General features: G+C 41.2%; 1 protein-coding gene across 1 annotated transcript in view; it reads left to right on the plus strand.

Moving 5' to 3' along the window:
- The window catches only part of LOC124256206 (putative ankyrin repeat protein RF_0381), a 56,613-nt gene that overhangs the window by 8,430 nt on the left and 23,038 nt on the right, over nt 1-25,145 (plus strand). The window contains exons 2-7 of the mRNA XM_046690183.1: nt 13,526-13,686; nt 16,505-16,594; nt 17,899-17,994; nt 20,594-20,692; nt 21,150-21,212; nt 23,911-24,003. Coding sequence (XP_046546139.1) covers nt 13,612-13,686; nt 16,505-16,594; nt 17,899-17,994; nt 20,594-20,692; nt 21,150-21,212; nt 23,911-24,003 — 516 coding nt within the window. The 5' untranslated portion in view covers nt 13,526-13,611. The remainder of the gene's footprint in view (nt 1-13,525; nt 13,687-16,504; nt 16,595-17,898; nt 17,995-20,593; nt 20,693-21,149; nt 21,213-23,910; nt 24,004-25,145) is intronic.

A 25,145-nucleotide genomic window follows, 5' to 3' on the forward strand; every position in this document is an offset into this window, starting at 1 on the left:
GGACATTGAATAGTAATGTCCCTTCCATTTGTCGTGTTTCCTATAACACAGTGTTGATGTGTAAACTTTGGATTAAAAACCTACTGGTGTATTGATTTCAACAGTATATCAAACCGAATGGTTAAATCTGGGTTAATACTTTATTCATAGAGAGATTGCCCGTTCAATACAGTCAGATTCACGTGCGGCGAATACCGAAGTAGATAGGTGAGGTTTCTTTTAGGGGAAGCCAACCCTAAGTTCTTATATTTCGAGACGGCCGGTGCGAAGGATATTTGATCCGGTGTGAAGTAATAATACTGGGAAATTTGAAATATGTCCGATTAAGGCTACGTTTGTCTACCTTGTCAAGGACGTGAGGGTGGTGTTTTAGTGAAAGTGTTTGCTCGTCACAACACAGTCATGGGTTCGAATCTTTACATTGGTACATGTACAGTCAAGTCCGTTTCTCTTGTTCCAGTCGTGGTGGTTGTTTACCCGTGAAGATCCGGGTTAGAATTGATCTTCAGTAACCCATGCTTGTCGTAAGACCGCATGGCAATGTCGTTTCCAAAATGGTTAGACTGCTGCTCATTATGTGACTCACTGGATTGTCAATACGGGATCGGGTGACACATGCAACATCCGTGAAGATCCGGGTTAGAATTGGTCTTCAGCAATCCATGCTTGTCGTAAGAGGTGACTAACGGGATTGGGTAATCAAGCTCGCTGACTTGGGTGACACATGTCATCGTATCCCAATTGCGTAGATCGATGTTCATGTTGATCACTGGATTGTCTGGTCCAGTCTCGATTATTTACAGACCTCCGCGATATAGCTGAAATAGTGCGGTGTAAAAATGAACTCACTCAGTCACGTAATGGTTGGGTTGTGATTCTATCATGTTCAATTGTCAATACTACATCGTCGCGATTGAGTATCATGGGTGTAGGTGTTGATGAAGGCAGCAGTCAGGATAGGTCACTTTGTCTTTGGAATTTTCAAGGGCCATGGATAGAATGAATAAATGCATGATGAGATCGCAAGTTGTAGTTTAAGTGTTGTAGGGTCACCTTGATGCATGACCTCAGGAGAGAAATTCCCGGCCTAGTATGACCTTGGATAAATGACAGGTCCCTAATTCTTGACTCAAAATGGAAATCGGCTCCAGACCGTCAACCCCAATAACTGTCGATCCAGACGCATTGTTCTCCGCCGTTGACATTTTGAATTTAAGGCCGGGTTGTTCTGATATCGCTGTTAAGGCTTTCTTTGGGCATTTCTTTAGGTGACCACCACTTTTAATCATCATATGTATCCTGTTGCTGTTGAAATTAACAAGTAACTTTGTAAATTGCAAAGGTTTTCTCTTGCGAACGAAAATCAATTATGAGGTTAGATTGTTAGCTTGATGCGCACCAACTTTAAAGAAACGCCAATGTATTCGTGAAGGGGCTTTAACCAAACAACGTATGTTTAAGCTGATTGATGAAACTAAGAGTTAACCTTGCTGAGTTGAAATTTCGATCCAGAACTCTCTTTAAAACTGGTAGTCCAGAGGCGGAATCCATGGATGGAACAGTGCATCTCTCCCCAGGAAAGAACGAAGCCTGTGTTCCAGTTGTTATTTCACCTGGTCATTAAGGTGGTGTGAACTCGAGGTATTATCATTATTTTGTTACCTTTAATATAGTAGATACGGTGGCAATTTATTCTCAGAAATAGACTAGCTGCAAATTTGAGATTTTAGGGGTTCCGGGATAAGGGGCCAAGAAGAGACGAAGAAAGACAACTCATTAGGGGAACACTTCATATTGAAACCAAAGACATTTAACTTGCCAAAGTATTGTAGAGTCGCATGGATTTTTGTATGTTTCAGGATCTGTATCAGTTGTGGATATAATTCTAAAAAAATATTTTTCTCCAATATATTTTGAATAGAGCAGTGATCGGAGGGGGGAATAGTATTGTGTGACGTCATCCTATTTGGTCAGGATCTGTTTATCCAGGGTACTGCATCTCGGTTTGGAGTGGCCTTTACACGTTAAAATAATCCTTATTTCGTCTCAAAGGATTTTGTTCCGACTTTCTAAGCGCAATGAAACATTCCCAAACAATAAATGAATGTATGCGTTACATATCGTTGCAGCAAATACATGCTGAACCCTTGGGGGCGGTGGGGTAGCCTAGTGGTTAAAGCGTTCGCCCGACACGCCGAAGGCCAGGGTTCGACTCCCAACATGGGTACTATGTGTGAAGATCATTTCTGGTGTCCCCCGCTGTAATATTGCTGGAATATTGCTAAAGGCGGCGTAAAACCATACTCACTCACCCCTTGCGTGTTGACCTTTGTCTTCAAAAGCGGCATCGAGCAACTCTCCCAAATATAATCTTTACATCAAATCCAAGTACTTGATGCCAAGTGAAAAGATATGCATTTAAGTATTTATACGAAATCTTTACGACAAAGTATCAAGGATTTCATTTCACCCCTGTGACCGAAGTGTCTAATACAGGTTTCAATGTGTGCTAAAAATACCGAACCGCTTGTCAACCTTCGCACCTTGTTGAACCATTGGCATTTCTCATACCGTTAGCGTCTAAAGCTTTCGGACTGATTGGAGATTTCAAAGTGAGGCTATTCTGAAGGGCTTGACGTGTCCTGCATATGGAATCCATTAATGAACACCTTAGTTTCTGCGGAGAAGGGTGATGGTCCTGGTTGTATCAGAATGAGGAACATTATCTGAGAGTACATGTGAAACAACAGTGATAAGATAACAATGCGGACAGGCACTTAACAAGGGAAGGGAATTAATTGACGCTGATTTGGTGATGGGAATGAACAAATATGAAGCTAGGAATGAATCGAGACGTAAACGGTCCTGTTAGGTTTTCAGGCACTGAAGGTAATGAGGGATAACAGCACTGAATGGAACTAGCGATTGCTCGTTTAGTTGTTGTTTTACGCCGCATTCAGCAATATTCCCGCTATATGGCGGCGATCTGTAAATAGTCTAGTCTAAACCAGAAATTCGAGTGATCAACAGCATGAGCATCGATCTGTGCAGTTGGGATAAGATGACATGTGTCAACCAAGTCAGCGAGCCTGACCACCCGATCCCGTTAGTCGCCTCTTACGACAAGCATGGATTGCTGGAGACCAATTCTAACCCGGATCTTCACGGATAGGAGCTAGTGAAGACATGGAATCCAGACAGATAACTAAATTAATAAGTTCCAAGCGCTGGGCAGGTTTGTTCCCTTGTCGCGGTTGGTGGCTGGGTGGAATCTCATGATATATATGGCCTCTTGTAGCTATGTTTGACGCCAGCGTCTTGTGGTGGACAGGAATATACACCGAAACGTCTTGTTCTTCAGAATGAAGTTGACATCCATAAAGTTCCACCGGTGGAATGTGTGTATCACTTCTAAATGCCATTCAAAGACATTATCTTAAAGGCACTTTCGGTTAGAAGAAACAAATCTTCCTTCAGAATTGACGATATGAATTAAATATATATAATACATTTTGGGAAAAGATCGGAAAGAAGTAAACTGAAAAGTTTGCATGTGTGTTTTGTCAAAAGAAAAAATATTGTTCAGTTTCGTTTACATTAACACTGTTTTACTTTCAATAAAATCGCGAAATCGGTTATCGTGCCAAGGGAAGACTGGATTGTTTACAGGGCATCAAAGTACAATCGATACTGTGGCATTTGATAGGCTAGTCAAGAATTATTTTTAGTGTTTATGTCTCCAGGCATAAACAAAAAAAAACATAAGCTAATCACTGTTGCAATATTGTTAGAATCCTCCGAATTCCGACATTTACTTGAAAAGGCGTGGCTTTTGGTGCTTGAACAATCTCATTGGTTTTGTATGGTTGTCAGCAATGTGTCTGTTATTGATTAAGTAAGCAGTAAAAATGAAGACATTATTACTGTTGACCCCGTGAAGATCCGGTTTAGAATTTGTCTTCAGCAACCCATGCCTGTAATGGCGACTAACGGGTGGTCAGGCTCCTTGACTTCGTTGACACATATATTATCCCAATTGCGTAGATCGATGCTCATGTTGTTGACCACTGGGTTGTCTGGTCCAGACTCAATTATTAACAAACAGCAGCCAAATGGTTGGGATATTTCTGAGATCAGCGTTGAACAACAATTATTGTTGGCCTACGTTCCATAAGAACTTACTTCAATATGCTGTTTCTTTTATGGAGTTACAAACGTACAACCGTTGTCCACACTTTGCCTAAAGCCGGTACGGTGGGCTAAATCAGTGCCTACACAACCATCAGACGTTAATCCTCGTTATCCGCTATAAGAGGGAGATCAGCCGGGTATAAGTCACACTCTGTGTGACCCCAAGATGTCGGTTACGGAACGTTTATGTTTGTGCATTAAGGTCATTAGAAAGAGTTGGGTGAACTCACGACATCGACTTGACACTCAGGAGATCCGCTTTACGAAGGGTTCGTACCTCTAAGTCTGTATGTATGTCAGATCAGCTTATAGGATAGGGAGTACGGCACTCGAGCTCTATGATCACTTTATGAAAAAAGAGTCATCAGAAAATGACAAATCCCCCAGGCCCCCACAAATTTGAAAGACCAAATCATCTAACAGTTCCTTAAAGTCCATGATCTTTTTAGACTGTCCAAATCATTTACATGGAAATCATGAAAATAGAAATGCCCAAAATCTGCAAATAGCAAAAGGCACCACTTCAAGATCCGTCTCATATAAAATCTGCTAAAGTCTTGCTGAAAGATATTGAAGGTTTTCAAGTTGTGTGCCGGAAAGGAAGGCCACCCCTCCCTTTTGAGACTACGTCCAAATCGTTTCCACAGAAACCGAAAAAACTAAACATGTCAATAATCTGCATATAGCAAAAGGCACCACTTCAATATCCGGCTCATATAAAATCTGTTAAGGTTTTGTTGAAACATATTGAAATGTTTTCAAGTTGTGCACCGGAAAGGAAGGCCACCCCTCCCTTTTGACACTAAGTCCAAATCGTTTCCATGGAAACTGAGAAAAATAAAAATGCCCAAAATCTGCATATAGCAAAAGGCACCACTTCAAGATCTGTCTCATATAAAATCTGCTAAAGTCTTATTGCAAGATATTGAAAGGTTTTCAAGATGTGTTCTGGAAACGAAGCCCACCCCTACCTCTTGAGACAAAGTCCAAATCGTTTCCATGGAAACCGAGCAAAATAAAAATGCCAAAAATCTGCATATAGCAAAAAGCACCACTTCAATATCTGTCTCATATATCTGCTAAGTTTTGTTGAAAGATATTGAAATGTTTACGAGTTGTGCTCCGGAAATGAATGGCTGTCTAACATTGCTCCCATGTTGGGAATCAGACCCGGACGATGGATGTTCTCTACCAACGAGGTTATTTAGCTCACTGAGACTTCCATGCTGCAGTGTAACAAGGACACCCAATTCACGCTTGTTTTTCTCTCATCTTTATATCTAGCTCCAAGAAGAGAAACACCAACTGATATATTACTCACGGTTTTGGGTATAACACGAACTATGATTCAGCTATTGACCTTCCACTCTCCGGGCAGACGTTCCATCTAGTAAACAATGGTGTGGCGGTCGGGTAGCCAAGTGGTTAAAGCGTTTGCTCGTCACACCGAAGACACAGGTTCGATTCCCACATGGGTACAATGTATGAAGCCCATTTCTCGTGTCCCCCGGCGTGATATTTGCTGAAATTTTGCTAAAAGCGGCGTAAAACCTAAACTCACTCACTCACTCACTAAACCATGGATGCCGCCTTGAAATTACAATGCAGTGACGTGCCTCTGCTTGTTTACCATCCTTTGTTCAAATGTTTATTTACCATCTACAGTTACCGTTAGAAAGACATATAGATATATAGACCCTACCCTAGTACTATCCTTGTATATAGTACTAGGGTAGGGTCTATATACCTATATGTCTTTCTAACGTTGTTTCTAAGCGTGACACGCCCCTGTGTTCCGGACAGCAAAAGCGCGATAAAACTGTGTTCCGGATTCAGAAGGTTTCGTCTAACGGGTTATCTTTTTAGGAAACTCTGAATAACGATCGACACAAACAATATATTATAAACACAACGCACCATTCTATCCGACATTCCCTCATCTGACTCCGAACTCCCCAAAGTCTGCGAAATCTATCTCCAAAATTCCATTCCGAACAACAGACCCTTATGCAAGGCTTAACCTGTAAGATATCTTGGATTGAGGTCCTATCATTCAATTGAATTTAAATGCACAAATTACTGCCAAGAGAGACCCTCGCCGTCCATCGTCATCAAAACCAATTTGCTCAGTGCGCCAGGATAGTATCCAATCATGGTTTATGATATAGTATATGAAAACCATTTATTTGATCCATCAGATTACTTTGTAAGTGTCTGATGGAATGTAACCAATAGGTTTTCAACGCGCAAGAACAATGTCCGATGTGCGTGTCTACGGTGGTCAGAGCTATGGAATGAAGCGTTCTGTAGATCGATGAATACATTTGGGGAAGGAACAAAACGTTCATTGTTAACGTGGAATCTCGATAAGATCTCTCATGTCACGTCTGAATCTCGTTCCAGAAGACCGGTCAAAGGTTAGTCTAAGTCGTACACCAGAACATGGGGCGTAATAGATTTCCGCACGATGTAGGGTTGAAGATCGATCGTGTGAGAAATGATTTGTTTTTCAAAAGACGAAATGTTGTTTTTTTATCGGCTGGAGGAGGGAAGGGGGAGAGGTATCGAGTGCATATCTCGAATGTTATAAACTACATCTGAAGAACAATATCTTAAAAGACAAACTGGGTCAGAGCTGTTCTTCAAAAAACATTGCGTGTCGTAAGAGGCCACTAACGGGATCGGGTGGTCAGGCTCGCTGACTTGGTTGATGCCGGGTGACCTACATCCAGTGACTGAGACTGTGTTGATGTCTTAATGTTCTACATGCAATTAAGTGACTAAAATTGTATTGACGTCGATTTGGCCTAGATGCGGGGAAAATACATATTCCCTTATGTCAGTCCCTGGATTTGCTTGGTCCAGTCTCCATTACTAACAGACCGCCGTTGTATAGCTTTAATATTGCTCAATGCGGAGCAAGAAACAAACAAGAATGTAAAATTTAAAATACACATACCAAGCAGACAGTTCACAGAATGAGCAGGTGCGTATAACTTGCTTCGTGCATATTCCCGGAGAATTCTACCTTACAAGACAAGAGAGATGACTTCGCCTTTCCGGTAGTCACATTCCATTTATGTGCAGCAATATCCCAACAGCTCCAGTTTTCTACTGTTAACATTTCACAACTCATGTGGCACAATCGATCATGCTATTTCTACGAAGATTTGAGGAAGCGTCATGAGACCCTTGCTCAAACGTCTTTTGATCAGGGTTTCGTCTTGCAAGGCCTCGGTAAAGTTTCAAAACGTTTCATGGTAGTCATGTGCAGGATATTTCACGTTTGACGCACCAGTGACAAAGATGGTGTCCGATAAATTTCCGCATGTTACCGGGGCGGTGGGGTAGCCTAGTGGTTAAAGCGTTGGCTCGTCACGCCAAAGACCCGGGTTCGAATCCCCACATGGGTACAATATGTGAAGCCCATTTCAGGTGTCCCCCGCAGTGATGTTGCTGGAATATTGCGGCGTAAAACCAAACTCAGTCAGTCAGTCGAATCCCCACATAGGTACAATATGTGAAGCCCATTTCAGGTGTCCCCCGCTGTGATGTTGCTGGAATATTGCTAAAAGCGGCGTAAAACCTAACTCAGTCAGTCAGTCAGTCCGCATGTTACAATATATACCTGTTTTGTTCACTCTACCCTTCTCGTGCCGTTGCATATGTTCGTGCCATGTGCCTCCCGTGGGGTAGGATCGGTTCTCCTTTGCACGAACACCTGGTGTTATGACACACAGACAGTGATTTACAAACACATAGATGATTCTCTTCAGCTGATACTTCTCATGATTATGGAAATGGTTTTGCTGATGCAGGACGAAGTGAGACTTAACATAATAATATTGAAAAATCTTATGTGAGCACAAATTATATATTTCGGAAGCCTGAAATACGTTTTCTACTGGATAAAGCTTTGTCTGCTAAAAGAGTTAGTCTCCTTAAGTTTTCACGCGGATAAAGTGTGGCCTGTTGGTTAAAGCGTTGCTCGTCACGCCGAAGACCCCGGTTCGATTCCCCACATGGGTACAATGTATGAAACCCATTTCTGGTGTCCCCCGCCGTGATACTGCTGGAATATTGCTAAAAGAGACGTAAAACTTCACTCACTCACTCACTTCACCCAGAAAGGTGTCCTGGTAGAGTGAAAGATCTGATTTCAGACTGGATTCAAACACACGATCAGAGGATTATGGTACACGCAGGGGACGTAACTCTGCATGGTAGCTACCTGTGCCCTCTCTACAGTAAACTCTAGCCGGTTCAGTATAGTGATATATGACAATCTCGTCAGTCATTGTTCAAACATATATACAACCAATCGTGTTATTGATACAAGCTAAAAGGGTACACGTTTATAACACTGTTTAGTTCCCCGATTGTTGTTGCTCATGGAAGCCTAATAGTGAAAGGCGGTGCAATAAATGCGTTATCGGGAATGGCACTCGTGTCTTACAACATTCAACACTATTTTTTACCATATCCAACAACAAGGCAATATGAACGTTAATACCCTGTGCAATGAAATGACACACCGCTCCTTTGATTCGGCTGTTCAAAGAGCCCGGATATAGTTTATCTAGAGGTACAGCTATGAGTTTAATAACAGCAAGCTTAACGTTGTCTCTGACTGGTAATCACTGCTCGTCACCAGTGATTGAGTGATAGTCAATACCAGTCGATAACCCGGCATTGATTCTTATTTCAAGTATGTCAATGAAAGCCTAATTTGGTGTGAACCCTCACACATGCCAGATAGTGTGGGGTCTTTAATCTCATTTTCTGCTTCCCCGGGCTGTTAGCTTCGCTACGCATGTCACTAGCAATAACCTCATGGCTCTCGCCTGTGATTTGAATGTCAGGCTTAATCAAATCACCTATTTTGTTACACCTCGCGATCACGGGTCCTTGCCAATAGCGTTCACGTTGGAGATCAATCACAGGTATTGAAATACGCACCCCGGCGACACTGCTGTGTTGATGTCATATATGTGTTTATTGTCCTCGGTCGTGAATTGGAAACAATCGTTGCAGTGTTAATTACAGGTAGGAGACTTTCTGATATTGTATTCATTGATGTCATCGATCTGCGTATATCTCCCCTGACGTGTCGATTTCTAAACTGAAACAATAAAACAATGTTATACAATTTACTGTTCTAATATAAATTGAACTAGGTTCATAAGACATCAATACAAATTAAGGGAAATACAATGATAGTATAGTATCGGTATAAAGTCCAATGACAATACAATTACAATGTCTGTATAAAAAATAACAATAGCAATAAAGTCATGAATAATATCAACAATGAAAATTAACGGAAGAAACAGCAATAAAGTCAGTGATGATAATATTCACAGTGCAAAAATAACAATAGAAATAGCAATAATGCCAGTGATGATAATGTTCATAATCCAAAAAAACAGTGGAAATAGCAATAAAGTTAGTGATGATAATATTCATGATCCAAAAAAACAGTGGAAATAGAAAAAGTAGCAATAAAGTCAGTGCAAAAATAATATTCACAGCAAAACACAATAGCAATAAAGTCAGTGATGATAATATTCATAATGAAAAATAACAGTGATAGCAATCATATTGATAATCAGTGATGATAATATTCAAATAAAAGATAGTGTGGAAATAGCAAAAATGTCGGTGATGATATTATTCACAGTGCAAAAAACACAGTGGAAATAGCAATACTGTCAGTAATGATAATATTCATAATCCAAAAATAACAGTGGAAATAGCAATAAAGTCAGTGATGATCATATTGATAATCCAAAAATAACAGTGGAAATAGCAATACTGTCAGTGATAATGTTCACAATGCAAAAATAACAGTGGAAATAGCAATAAAGTCAGTGATGATAATGTTCACAATGCAAAAAATAACAGTGGAAATAGCAATAAGGTCAGTAATGATAATATTCATAATGAAAAAATAACAGTGGAAATAGCAATAAGGTCAGTAATGATAATATTCATAATGAAAAAATAACAGTGGAAATAGCAATAAAGTCAGTAATGATAATATTCACAGTGCAAAAATAACAGTGGAAATAGCAATAATGTCAGTAATGATAATATTCATTATCCAAAAATAACAGTGGAAATAGCAATACTGTCAGTGATGATAATGTTCACAATGCAAAAATAACAGTGAAACTAGCAATGAAGTCATGCAATATTTCCAATAAAGGCCCAGGCTAGATACCTATGATGAAAATAATTATCTATACAGAACCACTGGGCTAGACCTAGTGTGAGATGAAAGAGGTATGCGCTTGCCCGCTCATATTGTCTAAACACCTTCCAGAAGATTTTGGGGCGGTGGGGTAGCGTAGTGGTTAAAGCGTTCACTCGTTAGGCCAAAGACCCAGGTTCGATTCCCCACTTGGGTTCAATGTGTGAAGCCCATTTCTGGTGTCCCCCGCCGTGATATTGCTGGAATATTGCTGAAACCATGTTTACTCACTACTACTCCAGAAGGTTCCATACTGTTCTGGAATATTCCCGATTACACTTCTCCCCACTGCTTACATTAGATAGAAATAGTTTCCTAGCAACTAATAATTGTTGAAACACTATGTTATCAAACTCTACTGAAACCTAACGGAAACAATGTTATACTATTACACGAGAGTTCTTGCAGCAAATTACGCTGTCACATAGCACCAGAAATGGGCTTCACGCAATGTAGGCATGTTGGGAATCGAACCAGGTCTTGAGCGTGACGAACAAACACTTTAACCACAGACCTACCAGATCGCCCCAAACCGTCATGGGGTATGCTGCGACTACAACCTAAGCATGTATCCACGTCTCAATAATCTAGAACACGACGTTAAACCCCATCTAACCTCACCTCGCTACTTCTGGCTTAAGGTAGTGCAGTACCACATCAATCGTGACAACTAGCAACCTCTCAACTACTTGTAACAAGGGATCGCAGTAATCTATCAGCACAGCCGATAAAGCTGTTAAGCTTTCCACTTGTCAAGCTCCTCAAGATGTTTCCGGGTCGCTCAGTTCAATCACTGTTCGTCAAGAAACAGTCACGTCTCCCGAGACCAGTCCCGTCAACTCCTGTTGTCGTTGAATGGACCTCTGTCGACCTGATCTAGTAAACGGCTAAACTTGCTGTGCCTGCTGCGCGAACCAACTGTGGAACCAGTCTACTGTTGAGAGTAAAGTGGTTCGCGGCCCTATTCCTGCACGTTCTCACCTTCACATTGTGACTCGAAGAGACTGAGCCCGGTTTATTGCGTTCACGTCCTCGTTGATCGCCGCTAGTCTAGCGGACTGAGTGCACACTTCTAACTTTCCAATGCACTCTGTCCTGTCTCTGGAATCGGCTTGACGAGGGGGCACGTGGTTGTTTTGCGACATCGTAAAACTGTTAACTGTTTAGTCAACACACCTGCTGTAGGCGAGCATAGAGTACAGTTTCTAAGAGACTGTCGATCGTTGCTTGGTCATTAGTCGATTATTAGACACGGTTATTTCATCGGTTGCTGTTGTCGGGTAAAGATATTCTTCACCAGGGCTCATAATGCACATTTCGAAAAGGAATCGTTCTGTAATATACTCAGCAAACATTCCATGCTGCATGACAGCGGCCTGTATGAAATCCAGTAGGGACCAGATGATCCAGTGATTGATGTTATGAGCAGCGAACAACGCCGATGGGATTCGCTGACAAGCTATCAACCAAGACACCGGGTCTCACCCGCATGGCAATGTCGTATCCACAACGGCTAGATCGCTTATCATAATGTGAGTCACTGGATTGTCATGTCCAGATTCGTAAGAGGCGACTAACGGGATCGGGTGGTCAGGCTCGCTGACATGTTGACACATGTCATCGTATCCCAATTGCATAGATCGATGCTCATGCTGTTGATCACTGGATTGTCTCGTCCAGACTCGATTATGTACAGACCGCCGCCATATAGCTGGAATATTGCTGAGTGTGGCGTAAAACTGAATTCACTCACTCACTCACTCTGGTCCAGATTCCATGATTTTAAGACCGACATCAATTAGCGGGAATAATGCTCTGCGTGGCGTTAAAAACACAATCAAAACAAGACGCTATCTTCAAGTCTAGGCTGCTCATAAACCGAACAATTTCTTATCAAGTATTGCACATAATGCACCTGAACCCGTTAGAAATTACATGAAAGGTTGTAGCTGCGCAACAAAGTGGTGTATGGGTAACTTGAATCAATATCGCTGAAAGTGAGCATTGCCTGAGGGAGGTCTGGTTTACAAGACGACTCCAGTCGAATATATGCGTGTTGAAGAGGCATTTGGTTCCAGCAAAAATGGAGCCTAGCAAATTTTATATAATTTCTTAACACAATTTGTCTGGTAAAATAGATATTATTACATTAAATGTGCGTTTTAGTCAGACATCAGATATTGATGATGCAAACAAGCCAATAGGTCTATCTCTTCTTCTGTACATTGACAACGTAATGGTGACTATGGGCGATGGGGTAGCCCAATCGTTAAAACATTCGATCGTCATGCCAATGACCCGGGTTCGATTCCCCACATGGGTACATCGAGTGGAGCCCATTTTGTTTTGGTATTTTGGAATATTGCTAAAAGCTTACTAACAAGGAATCTGTCTTTATCACTTTCCTCGGGTCATCCAGCATGTCAAGCGACCAGTTAATCAGGTTCAGTCAAACCTGAGGACAACTGTTTTTTGTCGTGTTTCGGGAACAAAATATTCTGAAAAGAGTGAGTTTACTTTTACGCCGCTTTTAGCAATATTCCAAGAAGGGGCACCAGAAATCAGCTTCACACATTGTACTCATGTGGGGAATCGAACCCGGATCTTCAGCGTGACGAGCGAACGCTTTTAACTGCTAGGCTACCCCTCCGCCGCTTTCTGAAAAGAAACCACCCCTACCCCTATCCTAATCCCTTCAAAAAATGTCCAAATGCCTGTCCCTGATGACAACATCTCCGGATGGTGCCATGCGTTCAAGCGCCCATTTAAATCGACCTTTACTCACTCACTCATGACACATTGCTGTATTTATAGCAGACCACCTCTGTGGTATTGTGAACAGAGAGAGAGAGGATGGTTTGTGGCCAGGACGTTAAATACGCAGGTGCTCTGTATTGAGGGAATAAGACAAGGACTGGAAACCTTTGGAATCATGATCGTTGTGGGGTATTCAATATATACTGTGGGGCGATGGGTCAATCCAATTATATTGGGATTAGTCTCAGTTACAAACAATCATGTCGCCGTAAATTTGCAACTTTGACCACGGCGTTAAACCCTATTTTACTCCCACCTTCACAGGTAAAGGTCAAGCCTGGAGGAGCGTACAGATCTATGTGCCATTGCCATTGCTGTGGGCGTCCTTGGCGACTACGTCAACACTCAGTATGGACAACAACATAGACAGCACTGCCAAAACTGACAGAGGGGCACCCTCTCAACATGAAACTAAACAGGATGCTGTAAGTGTCACCATCATCATCATCATCATCATCATCAACATAATTAGCGCCGGGGCAGTAATGTAGTCTAGTATTGTTACTGTCTTGCCAACATATCCTGGACAGATACAGGGATAAACAAACTCAAACTTACATAATCGTCGACAGCAAGTTAATAAAGATAATCATCACGAAAATGACAGTAAGGTCACAGAAAATTAATTATTCTTATTTTCAACTACATTTACCGAAGCATACTTAATGAGCATGCAATGTTTCATTTGAAACTGTATTCAGTGAGTGTGATATTTTTCACGGTGAATATTAACAGTGTACCAACCGTTGGAATATCACTGATTAAATATTATCGATTTCAGACATTTCTTCAGAGAATTCTGAGCAGAACTTTGATTTGGTGCAACTACCATTTTTAAACACAGCAAGCGTGGCAGTGGAGTCGTGTTTTCAATTCATAACATTTTCAAAATATTTTTTTCAAGCAAATTATAAATTATTTGTTGTAAAAGTTGAATAACTGAAACTAGACAGCTCAGGGAATTCCACGAAGATGACTAATATATACTTGGTGAAGGCCGGTGAAATTTCAGCATGGGGCTGTTGAGATGATTGTAACTAAGGACCTATTCGATTATGCTAAACCGGTTTTGGTTTCTGGAAAACCATGAACTCGATTATGTCGAAACCTAAACTGGGTTCGGAAACTTCGAAACCATCTCCGAGGCAGGTTTCGCAGTTTTGGTTTCGCGTTCTCTCATAACAAGCGTGGCGGAACCGAAGTTCAGCTGATCTTGGTGGCAAAATAGAGCAGCAGTTTCTGTAACCAAAATAATGATAAAAATCAACTGAGAACTAGGAAAATATTATTTAAAACCCCAGTCTACTGAACATGACTATTTTATGTAACTTGTATATATATAATTACTTGTAACAGTATAATTACATATACGCAAATATTTACCTCCAAAAGCATCTCATCTCTTTATTATTTGTTAATTCACTGATAAAGTGACAAAAAATATTTCATTCGGCAATGCTGTCATCCAATCCGTTCCACATATATAGTGGCTGAGACATTTTTTGGTATCCATTTTGAAACCGGATGGTGAAACCATCCACTCGTTTATAAAACTAGAAACTAGTTTCACTTTGAAACCATGTACCCGAAACTAGACACTCGTTTATAACAGGAGCAACCAGTTTCAGAAACCAAAACCAGTTTCGCAATAATCGAACAGGCCCTAAGTGTATAGTAAAAACTGGACACTGAGATTTTGCAGTTAATATTTATCATGACACTGATTTGGCAGTAATCCAGTCATATAATTTTCACAGCTATTTTTCACTTGACACTAAGCGGAATTTGTTTCTGAGGAAGTCCTATTCATATAAAGATTGTGTTAGCCTATGTTTGACTAAGAGTGACTGACATGAAGACAAAGTGCAATATCCATTATATTCTATTATATAGTCTATATTTGTGAACCTAACACTATTCATGTACAGTTGTTCAAAGAGTTGTTATGTAATACATAATACCTAACACATTTTGACTTCAATTTACAGTTTTCACTTCAGATACAAAGCAAGACCTTTGGTTGTTGAATAAGTTCTGCTGTAGATTAATTTCTCATGAGAATGGTGTTCATAACATTGTTGTACAAAGTATTTCTACTTTGCTTTTAAAAACAAAATGGTGAGTGAGTGAGGATGGTTTTACGCCGCTTTTAGCAATATTCCAGTAATATCACGGCGAGGGACACCAGAAATGGGCTTCACACATTGTACCCATGTAGGGAATCGAACCCGGGTCTTCAGTATGACGAGCGAACGCTTTAACCACTAGACAACCTCACCGCAAGGCCTTGACATGACCAAAGAATCGAACTACGACCAATCCGTTGTTCGGACAAACCCCCTACCCTCTACACCACATAAACTGATTCGATAGCCTTTAAGTAAATTAGGTAAATTAATCAAGTTTGATTATAGTTTTAACTTACCTTGCATGTAGACAAAAATAGGATCAAAAGCTGGATCAACGATTGAGGTAAAGTTAAGTTTCAAAGAGGAGCCGGCTGGTACGGTGACCCCCACCGGCCGAAACACAGCTGAGCTACTGATCAAATCTGAAACACATGATGTGAAACACATCTGTGCATATAACTGTGTGTTGTAGTAAAGGCGGGAACTACAGTGGTTGCTTAACTTTGCTTTAGGGGGCGGTGGGGGTAGCCTAGTGGTTACGGCATTCGCTCGTCACGGCGAAGAACCAGGTTCGATTCCCCACATGGGTACAATGTGCGAAACCCATTTCTGGTGTCCCTGGTGCCGTTATATTGGTGGAATATTGCACTAAAAGCGGCGTGAAACAATACTCACTGAGTTACTTTGCTTCAGTATGACTCACTGCAAGTTAACAGAAATGAAAATCTTCCTATTCCATTCCGATGTAGAACTATCGACAGTTGTGAAAGGTTTTCATGTCACTGAGTGAGTGAGTTTAGGTTTACGCCGCACTCAGCAATATTCCACCTATATGGCGGGGGTCTGTAAACAATCGAGTCTGGACCAGACAATCTAGTGATCGACAGCATGAGCATCGATCTACGCAATTGAGATACGCTGACATTTGTCAACCACATCAGCGAGCCTGACCACCAGATCCCATTAGTCGCCTCATACGACAAGCATGGTTACTAAGGATCAATTCTAAAACGGATCTTCACGGGTTTTCATGTCCTTGAAGATTCCTTGTAGATCATTTATTGCGAAGTTATGAGGTTTCTGTCGTTTTCAATACCCGTGTTTTACATTTCAGTCACCGGAAGTGATCCCCGTACAGCGACGTAGTGGAGCTGAGCATGCGCGGAGACTACTTCAGAAGCTTGGGCCCAGGTTCTTTTACAAGGTTCGTTTTCGTAACAGGGAAGATGTGATGTACACCTTAAAAACGCCTCTCGATTGTATAACCCGATTCCAAAATTGCGTAGATCGATGCTGATGCTGTTGATCACTGGATTGTCTGGTCCAGACTCGATTATTTACAGACCACCGTTATATAGCTGTAATATTGCTGAGTGTGGCGTAAAACTAAACTCACTCAATCACTCAATCACTCACTCACTTTCAAATTATTCCAACTCTTAATTCACAAATTTAAATTTTATCCTCACCGGGATGGAATAATTTGAAAATGTATGAACTTCTGGCTTGGCTGACACTATTTCCGAAATACAACCATACCATTTCGGTAGTTTATGAATTGCAATGATAGTACATGTATATTCGTATATAGGCAAGATTACTAACGAAAACGATGCAATATTTCATGCTCGTAACGGTGACTCCTATGACACAGGATGCACTCACATTGTCATCAGTGTTTGGTCGTGATCGTAAACACATGGTTATTATATCGGAATCGTGTATTGGGGTCTTCTTTGAGTAGAGATTCCTTATTATCACGGAAATGGTTTTTGTAGCCAGGGTGATACATCAAGATATACCGGACATTAGTGTGGTTTGGCAGCTGTCTGTGGACGCAGAAGGTTAATGTTACGATAAGTAATGAACATTAATGCATAAATTCTTCACAAAATCTTTTTAGTTGATTTATGTGGACAATATATCCATTGGAGCTTAGTCCGTGTAATGGCCAGTGAACTTAATGAATACTGAATGGTGGTATGGTTTGGCTACGGCATATTTGGTATCTAGCCATAACAACCGAGTACGTGAATGCGTGTACGTTCATATGAATACGTGTGTATAACGTCCAGTTAAGATGAAATGGTAGTGAGTGAGTGAGTGAGTTGAGTTTTACGCCAAATTTTAGCAATATTCCAGCAACATCACGACGGGGGTCATCAGAAATGGGCTCCATACAGTGTACCCATGTGGGGAATCGAACCCGGGTCTTCGGCGTGATGAACGAACGCTTTAACCACTAGGCTACCCTGTCGCCCCTTTGGTGCACTACAAATATGTCCTTTATTGTTATAATTATTCATCCTAAGTGCTATACATTTTAATGATTTAATGTCATATGTATAAGTTCCATGAAGTTATATATTGTATTCATATTGGATTGTACTATCGGCCCGTGGCCTTGTGAGTACTGGAATAAAGATTTTGATTTTTGATTTGCTATACATTTTCTTTAAAAATGATATATTATTAATTTAAACTTGCTTGTTTTGTCTCTGACAACAGAATGGAGCCACTCTTCTCCACCACTGTTTAAGCCGACCAGTCGTATACGTCTACGTGTTGGTTCAGGGCGGTGTTCCTGTCAACGTCCAGAATAGTGTAAGTAAACACGGGTATCATCCTCGGCACACAGGACTATTTGTTTTACGCAGGCCCTCGCGCACTTGCAATCGGTAATCCGCTCATAATGACGGATTCTGTTTGATCATGGCTTAAAACATGAAGCTATTAGCTAGTTTAAAGCATTACCATCTCGTTATAAAACCATCGATTGCAAAAGGGCATTTTGTTGGAGCTGACTGCGTCTCTTTTAGTCAGTATGCATGTTTTTCATTTTAACGAGACATTTATTCGATATTTTACTTAATGATTTTCTTCAAGAGGTACAGACCAGTATTATGTTTCATATTACAAAAGAGACATCTAAAATTTCGCTTGTCTAAGCTTAAGACTTTCAGGCGTTTTTCACCTAGGTTTTATCGAAACGGTTAATTGGTTCCGAGAACCACAGCAACGTCTAGCATTTTGTTTTTTAGTACTAATTTCTTCTGGCTGCATCTATTTTGGTTTCAACCGAAACGATATGATTGGATATATCTCTAGTTCACCTAAGGTGGAATTTTTAAGAGAAATCCATAAATCACCAACAGACGGTTGGACAAACTTAGACATAACGTTTTTGCGTGGTATTTTAGAAATTGGGATGTACAATATTGAACAAAGATTATGGATAGCTCACGAAAATAAAGAAATTTTATCCATAACCTTTTTTTCAATATAATTAGACATAGGTGGCCAATGTATGTCAGACAATAGTGGGGCGGTGCGGTAGCCTAGTGGTTAAGGCTGAAGACCCGGGTTCGATTCCCCAGATGAGCACAATGTGTGAAGCACATTTCTGGTGCCCCCAGCCGTGATATTGCTGGAATATTGCTAAAAGCGGCGTAAAACTAAAACTCACTCACTCACTCAGACAATAGTGACAAATAGTAAGACGTCACACAAACAACTGACAATTGAGGACACAGATTTCAACAACCACAGTGAGTGAGTATGGTTTTACGCCGCTTTTAGCAATATTCCAGCAATATCACGGCGGGGGACACCAGAAATGGGCTTCACACATTGTACCCATGTAGGGAATCTGTCTTTGGCGTGACGAGAGAACGATTTAACCAATAGGCTACCCACGGCCCCTCAACAACCAGAACCACGTTTTCTACAATATATTAACACCTCTTGCCACCAGACCATTTTATTGTTGTGCTGGCTTTCTCAGAGGACCTGGTATCTACACTGGTTACCAGTAATCCATCCATATAACTCTCACTCCTTTCAATTAGTATTATCACTTTCCACAGATACTCGAAAAGGATTATTCTCTGGCTTTGATTTTTTTACTTACTTCATGAAAGCCCGAAAACGCCATTTCATTTTTGTAACTGCACTGCGCATGCCCCAACCAATAAACGTGATCCCGCCTCATCCATAAACCAGCAGTGCTGTGAGATCTTCAAATCCATTATTGCCAAACGGAGCTTCAAGGACCGTCAACACGCGGAAGCCGTTCTCGTTTCAGTGTCAAATACTCTGGCACAGAGATTAGACCATATCGTGACATTGACTGCTCGATGTGTTGAAATCTTAGGATGAATCTTAAATGATTGAACGACCTTTCAGAATTTAAAGTGCTTGAAAGATTTTATCGCCCGCGTCATAAAAAGGTACCCATTTGGGCGAATGTTTAGTTGCTCTCAAATGAACGGTTTGGTCTCAGGTAAAGTTGAGTGCTATGAAATCCACTCGCGTTGACGAAAGCAGCATTGGTTGATGTGCGTCTTCCGTAGCATGTTAAGTGTTCTGCGTGAAATGTTCGTAACACGTTGTACAAGCACATGGGATGGCGTAATAACAGATTCTAATGTTTCGGTTGGGTATAAAAGTAGGAGTAATATTGACATATGGCGACCAAATCGAGTTTTTGTTCGCGTAACTTTGACTTTAATTGACGCACTGTACACCAAAGTTCGTGATTCAATCCGTACGAAACATGGTTGTTTTTGCATAGAACCTTGCTCTTGAGTTAATGGGTGTATTGACGAATGATATTGTGTGCTGCGAATAACAAAATAACATCCTAATTGACAAATTGAATCAAGCAATACTTGATCAGTCAAACATGAGGTTTACAGCGACTCAACCTGGAATTCAATCAACCCGGTCGTGCACTTTCACCACAAGATTCCCAATGGGCCTATTTCGGTCATAATAGATAAACCCGTGAAGATCCTGGTTAAAATTGATCTTCAGCAACTATTGCTTGTCGTAAGAGGCAACAAACGGGATCAGGTGGTCAGGCTCGCTTACTTGGTTGACACATGTCATCATATCCAGACTACGTAGATCGATGCTCATGATGTTGATCACTGGGTTGTCTGGTCCAGATTATCTACAGACCGCCGCCATATACCCTCTCACCCAAGAGGATTGGGTGGGTCACCACGCATGTTATGGTAACCATTTAGCGTGGATATATCGTCGCTAATACTATCAACTATATATGTTCAAACTGACAAGCCTGAAATGCTATTGCTGAATCATTCTCTCACTCACTGTACTATATTGGAAAGGTCACCCCATAAGGGAGACAGTTTTTACACGTAGACTTACTGTAAGCATCATCTACTGCAATTTTCAGGATGGAGATAGTGCATTACACATATCCGTAAGGGCAGGTAACTACGCCATGACCCAAGCCTTGTTACAGTGCAGCGCTGATCTGGGAAGCAGAAATAAGGTGAGCTACAATATGATGTCACTACTATTCGTTTTGTCATAATACTGAAGAATGTTTGTAATATTAATCATTTAGAATGATATAAACATCCTAGGTAAATTTTTGCTTCTTCCCTTGTGCATTCCGAATGTCTGACTTTGCGTCACTCTTTGTTACCATGGCATCACTTAACCCTGTCAGAGTAAACGAACACGAAATATAATATTTATGGTATACATTTGTTCAATGTTTATGTTTGGTTGAAGTTCACATGACACTTGAATTAAGTATAAAACAAACGGAACTGTTCTTAGTGTTTAAGCACGCATTTACCCTGAGCAAATGTTATTTTTATAATTTTAAACCTGTAATAAATATCCCAATTTCCTAGTTCACATAAGGTTTCAGCGTCTTAGGCATACTGTACATACTCTGATGTTTGACTGACATGACACTACGTTTTACATCGTCCTTGTAGCTGGGTCAAACACCGCTGGACATTGCAGAAGGCGCCATCAGAGATCTGTTGCTAAGATACCAGGTAGGAGCTTCAACGGTGACCTATATATGTCATTATCCCACGGTTTTGTGTCATTTTGACCTGATTTGACGAGGCAGGTGACATTACAAAAGATGACAGATCTGACAATATGTCCGAACGTTGTGTTCTAACGTTCTGGAATCTCGAGGATGCGACTTCGGAAAAAGACGATGTTTTGGACAATTATATCGCGTTCTTGCTTCCGCGTGTTCTCGCATTTTTTAAACATTTTGCTGTCAGACAAAGGTAAAGACCGCGAGTATGCGAGGCAGTATTCCAATGTTTAGTGAGTGAATGAATATACGCCTCTTTTTCCAATAGTCCAGTAATATCACGGCGGAGGACTCCAGGAATGGGCTTCACGCATTTTATCCATGTCAGGAATCGAACCCGGACTTTCCCTGTGATAAGCGAACGCTATCACCACTAGGCCGTTCAGCCATCGTTATGAACTACTTGATTGTATTAAGGAGTCTTGCTTATGAGAGATGTATGCACAAGTCTGATCCAGTCTGAACTCTAAGTTACTTGAGTTGCTCTGGGCCTAGATTTTCGAAACTCTCTTAGCGCTAAGATAGTCGTAAGTTAATGTTAATGTATGGCACTTACGACTATCTAAGAGAGCTTCGAAAATCTAGGCCCTGGACTCCATTGGCTTTATCCACACAGTTTTCAACTATTGCAGTCTGCCCTTACTGTAAACTATTATTCAAAATGCAATGTATCCACTTTAATTTGATATAAACATGATGCTGGAGTGAGTGAGTGAGTATGGTTTAACGCCGCTTTTAGCAATATTCCAGCAATATCACGGCGGGGGACGCCAGAAATGGGCTTCACACTCTGTACTCATGTAAGGAATCGAACCGGATCTTCAGCGTGACGAGCGAACGCTTTAACCACTGCCCCACTGCCCACGTGATGCTATATAAAAGCAGAGAGAGTATATGAACAAAACCGACAATGGCAACTAGTGATTCCGAAGGCCAACAACTGTGACGGGAGAGGGCGCTACCATAAAGCAATCGTAATGCTGGCTACGACTGTCGTAAATCTCTGTTTCTGAATTATGTAGCCCCGGTATATTTACTTCATAGAGCTGCATGAACAACTCTTACATTTTCTTTGCTGAGATTTCATTATAAATTGCTTTCTGGATTTAACATTGTGAACCCCAATTCATGCACATCTGGAAACCACACACTCAAATACTTGTGTGCTTTGGCCGTGTGTATAGGGCATCGAACGTCTTGCTTTAAAGTTCGACAGACGTGAGGAAAACGGCGAGTTGTCACGAACATGGCAAAATGGGGGCGAACGATGGTGTTCCATAATCTGGAGGGACTATAATGGATCGACATTTTGCAGATTTCAAAAAAAAATATGGTTGTCATCAGCTTCCATGTGTTTCAGTGGTTTTCACTGAAAATGCGAAGTTGGCCAGTAGCGTTCATTATTTTGAATATTTCTTGGAAAACTTACACAATTATTTCTCCGAAAGTTAAAGGCCATGCTGAAACCTATTGTCGACCAATCTCATTAAAGTCGGATCTAAGTTCTTGCTACCGCAAAACAGATATCCGTTGACATCCCATTACCGTTCACGTCAGAACGATCAGACCAATAACAGCCTTGGTTAACGGATTGAAGAATTGACAGTCCAAATGCGTTTCTAATGGTGCAGCCTGGAAAAAGATAACACGGTGTATTCTGAACGACAGTTGCGAGCGGTGCGAATTATGCCGTCACAAGCATCGTGCATCTCTCGCTTCAATAAAGTAAACATTTGAAACGGAGGAGACAGCACATGGTAATTACTGTATTGCGGTCTCAGCCATCTGACATTCCAGAACGTCCTGTAGTTTACGTTAAAAATTTGAATCGATATTCCTCAACGTCTAGTCTGGAATGGAAGTCGGCAGTTTGAAAGTAGTACCGAGAAGCTCGACAAAGCTGCTTTCTGATTGGGTTATTCTTCCACAGTTCGCCAAAGATCGTTCTGACGTGACCTGTAATTGGATGTCCTCAGATCTGTGTTTACAGGGGCGGTGGGGTAGCCTAGTGGTTAGGCGTTCGCTCGTCACGCCGAAGACCCGGGTTCGATTCATCATATGGGTACAATGTGTGAAGCCCATTTCTGATGTCCCCCGTAGTGATATTGCTGTAATATTGCTAAAAGCGGCGTAAAATTAAACTCACTCATTCACTCACTTTGTTTACAAGTAGCTAGAACTTGATCTGAGTTTTGCAGAGGCGATTTTTGTTGAGAATGTCGGTCGAGGAGATGTGGTGGTGGTGTGTGTGTGTATCTGTGTGTTCTGCTCCTTCTGATTTCTGTCATCGCACAAAATACGTGTTTCTCATTTAATCCAAATGTAGTTTTATGAGAGATCAAGAAGAAAATTGTAGTGGTCATGTTTCATCGACAGTCGTAGAGCATTATGGAACGTACCATTCGAATAAATAATAATAAAACAGCCTTAATTCGAAGTTTCTGGAACCATCTAATATATATGTAATTCAAGACATCCTGTCTGTGATTGTTACTGAACAGATAGATAGATAGATAGTACTTTGAAATATATATATATATATATATATAATTGAAAGAAAGCGTTTCATTAACCTGTGTTTCGTTTCTACTATGTTTGAGTATACCATGAATATGAAAATTGTAATGATCATTACTGGTGTTCAGGGAGGTGTTGTCCAGGCAGTGATGCAGGGGAAATCACAGACTCTAGATCGCCTCTGCAAACACACGTGGTGCAGCGTTGGAGCCGTCGTCAAGGTAACGTGATCAGTTGTCAAGGTAACCTAACACGTCCTGACACGTCAAGGTAACATAAATCCTACTGATACTACACAAAAGACAAGCGACATTGTCGATAGATTCTAACGTTGGCATTCCCTCCAGCAGTCTGTGAGTAATCGAATCTTAAATATCCAAACCAGTGGCAGATATCATGAACATCTAGCCATAGAATCAACAAGTTACAAGTCGAAACCCGCACTTGCCTGTTTGTTTCATGTTAGCATATTCTTCAAGTAATGCCCATTTCTAACACTGTTGTATTTTATACTTTACCGTGCATAAAAGTTTGGAATAGATGAAATATACTGAGTCAAAAAAGAAACTTTACAAAATGTAATTTGAAAAATAATAAACAATTTTTCTCTGATGATACATCTATGTATCCGAAATGGGTTCCCTATCTTTCGACTCTAGAAAAACGTTAGCAAAACCCACGCAAACCCATCCATTCGTCGTGCAAATGACGTTAGTGCCAAATCAGGTTTTGCACGTGCAGTCGATCACGAGGTCGACTGTCCTCACAGAACATTCGAAATCGGTTTCGGGCTGCCAATCTCCATTCTTGACGTCCATATCGTGGGCCAAAATTGACGCCGTTTCATTAACGTCAACGTCTGCTGTGGGCCCAACGTCACCTCCGATGGACCCAGAGAGACTGGAATCGAGTCGTCTTTAGCGATGAATCCAGGTTTACCCTCAGATTCGCGGACGGCAGGCATAGAGTCTGGAGTCGACGTCGTGAACGGTATGCCCAATGTTGTGTACAGGAAGTCGACAGATTCGGGGGCGGAAGTTACATGGTGTGGGGTGCTTTCTGTGGGAACAACCGTTCCCGACTTCTGGTCATCCGTGGAAACCTCACAGCTGCTGCTTAAAGCGACCAGGTGCTTACCCCTGAACTCGTTCCTTTCATGGCGGCTCATGGCCCAGGTCTACAATTCAAGCATGATAATGCTCGGCCGCATACCGCGATGTTGACACGAAATTTCCTTCAAAACGCTGGAATCAACGTCATGGACTGGCCATCGAGGTCCCCTGACTTTAATCCAATAGAGCACGTTTGGGATGCACTTGGGAGAAGGCTTCGTGGTCTTAGGAACCAACCTCAGAATTTGCAG

The sequence above is a fragment of the Haliotis rubra genome, unplaced genomic scaffold (assembly GCF_003918875.1).
Source record: "Haliotis rubra isolate DU_JTF1 unplaced genomic scaffold, ASM391887v1 Scf62, whole genome shotgun sequence".
Taxonomy (NCBI): domain Eukaryota; kingdom Metazoa; phylum Mollusca; class Gastropoda; order Lepetellida; family Haliotidae; genus Haliotis; species Haliotis rubra.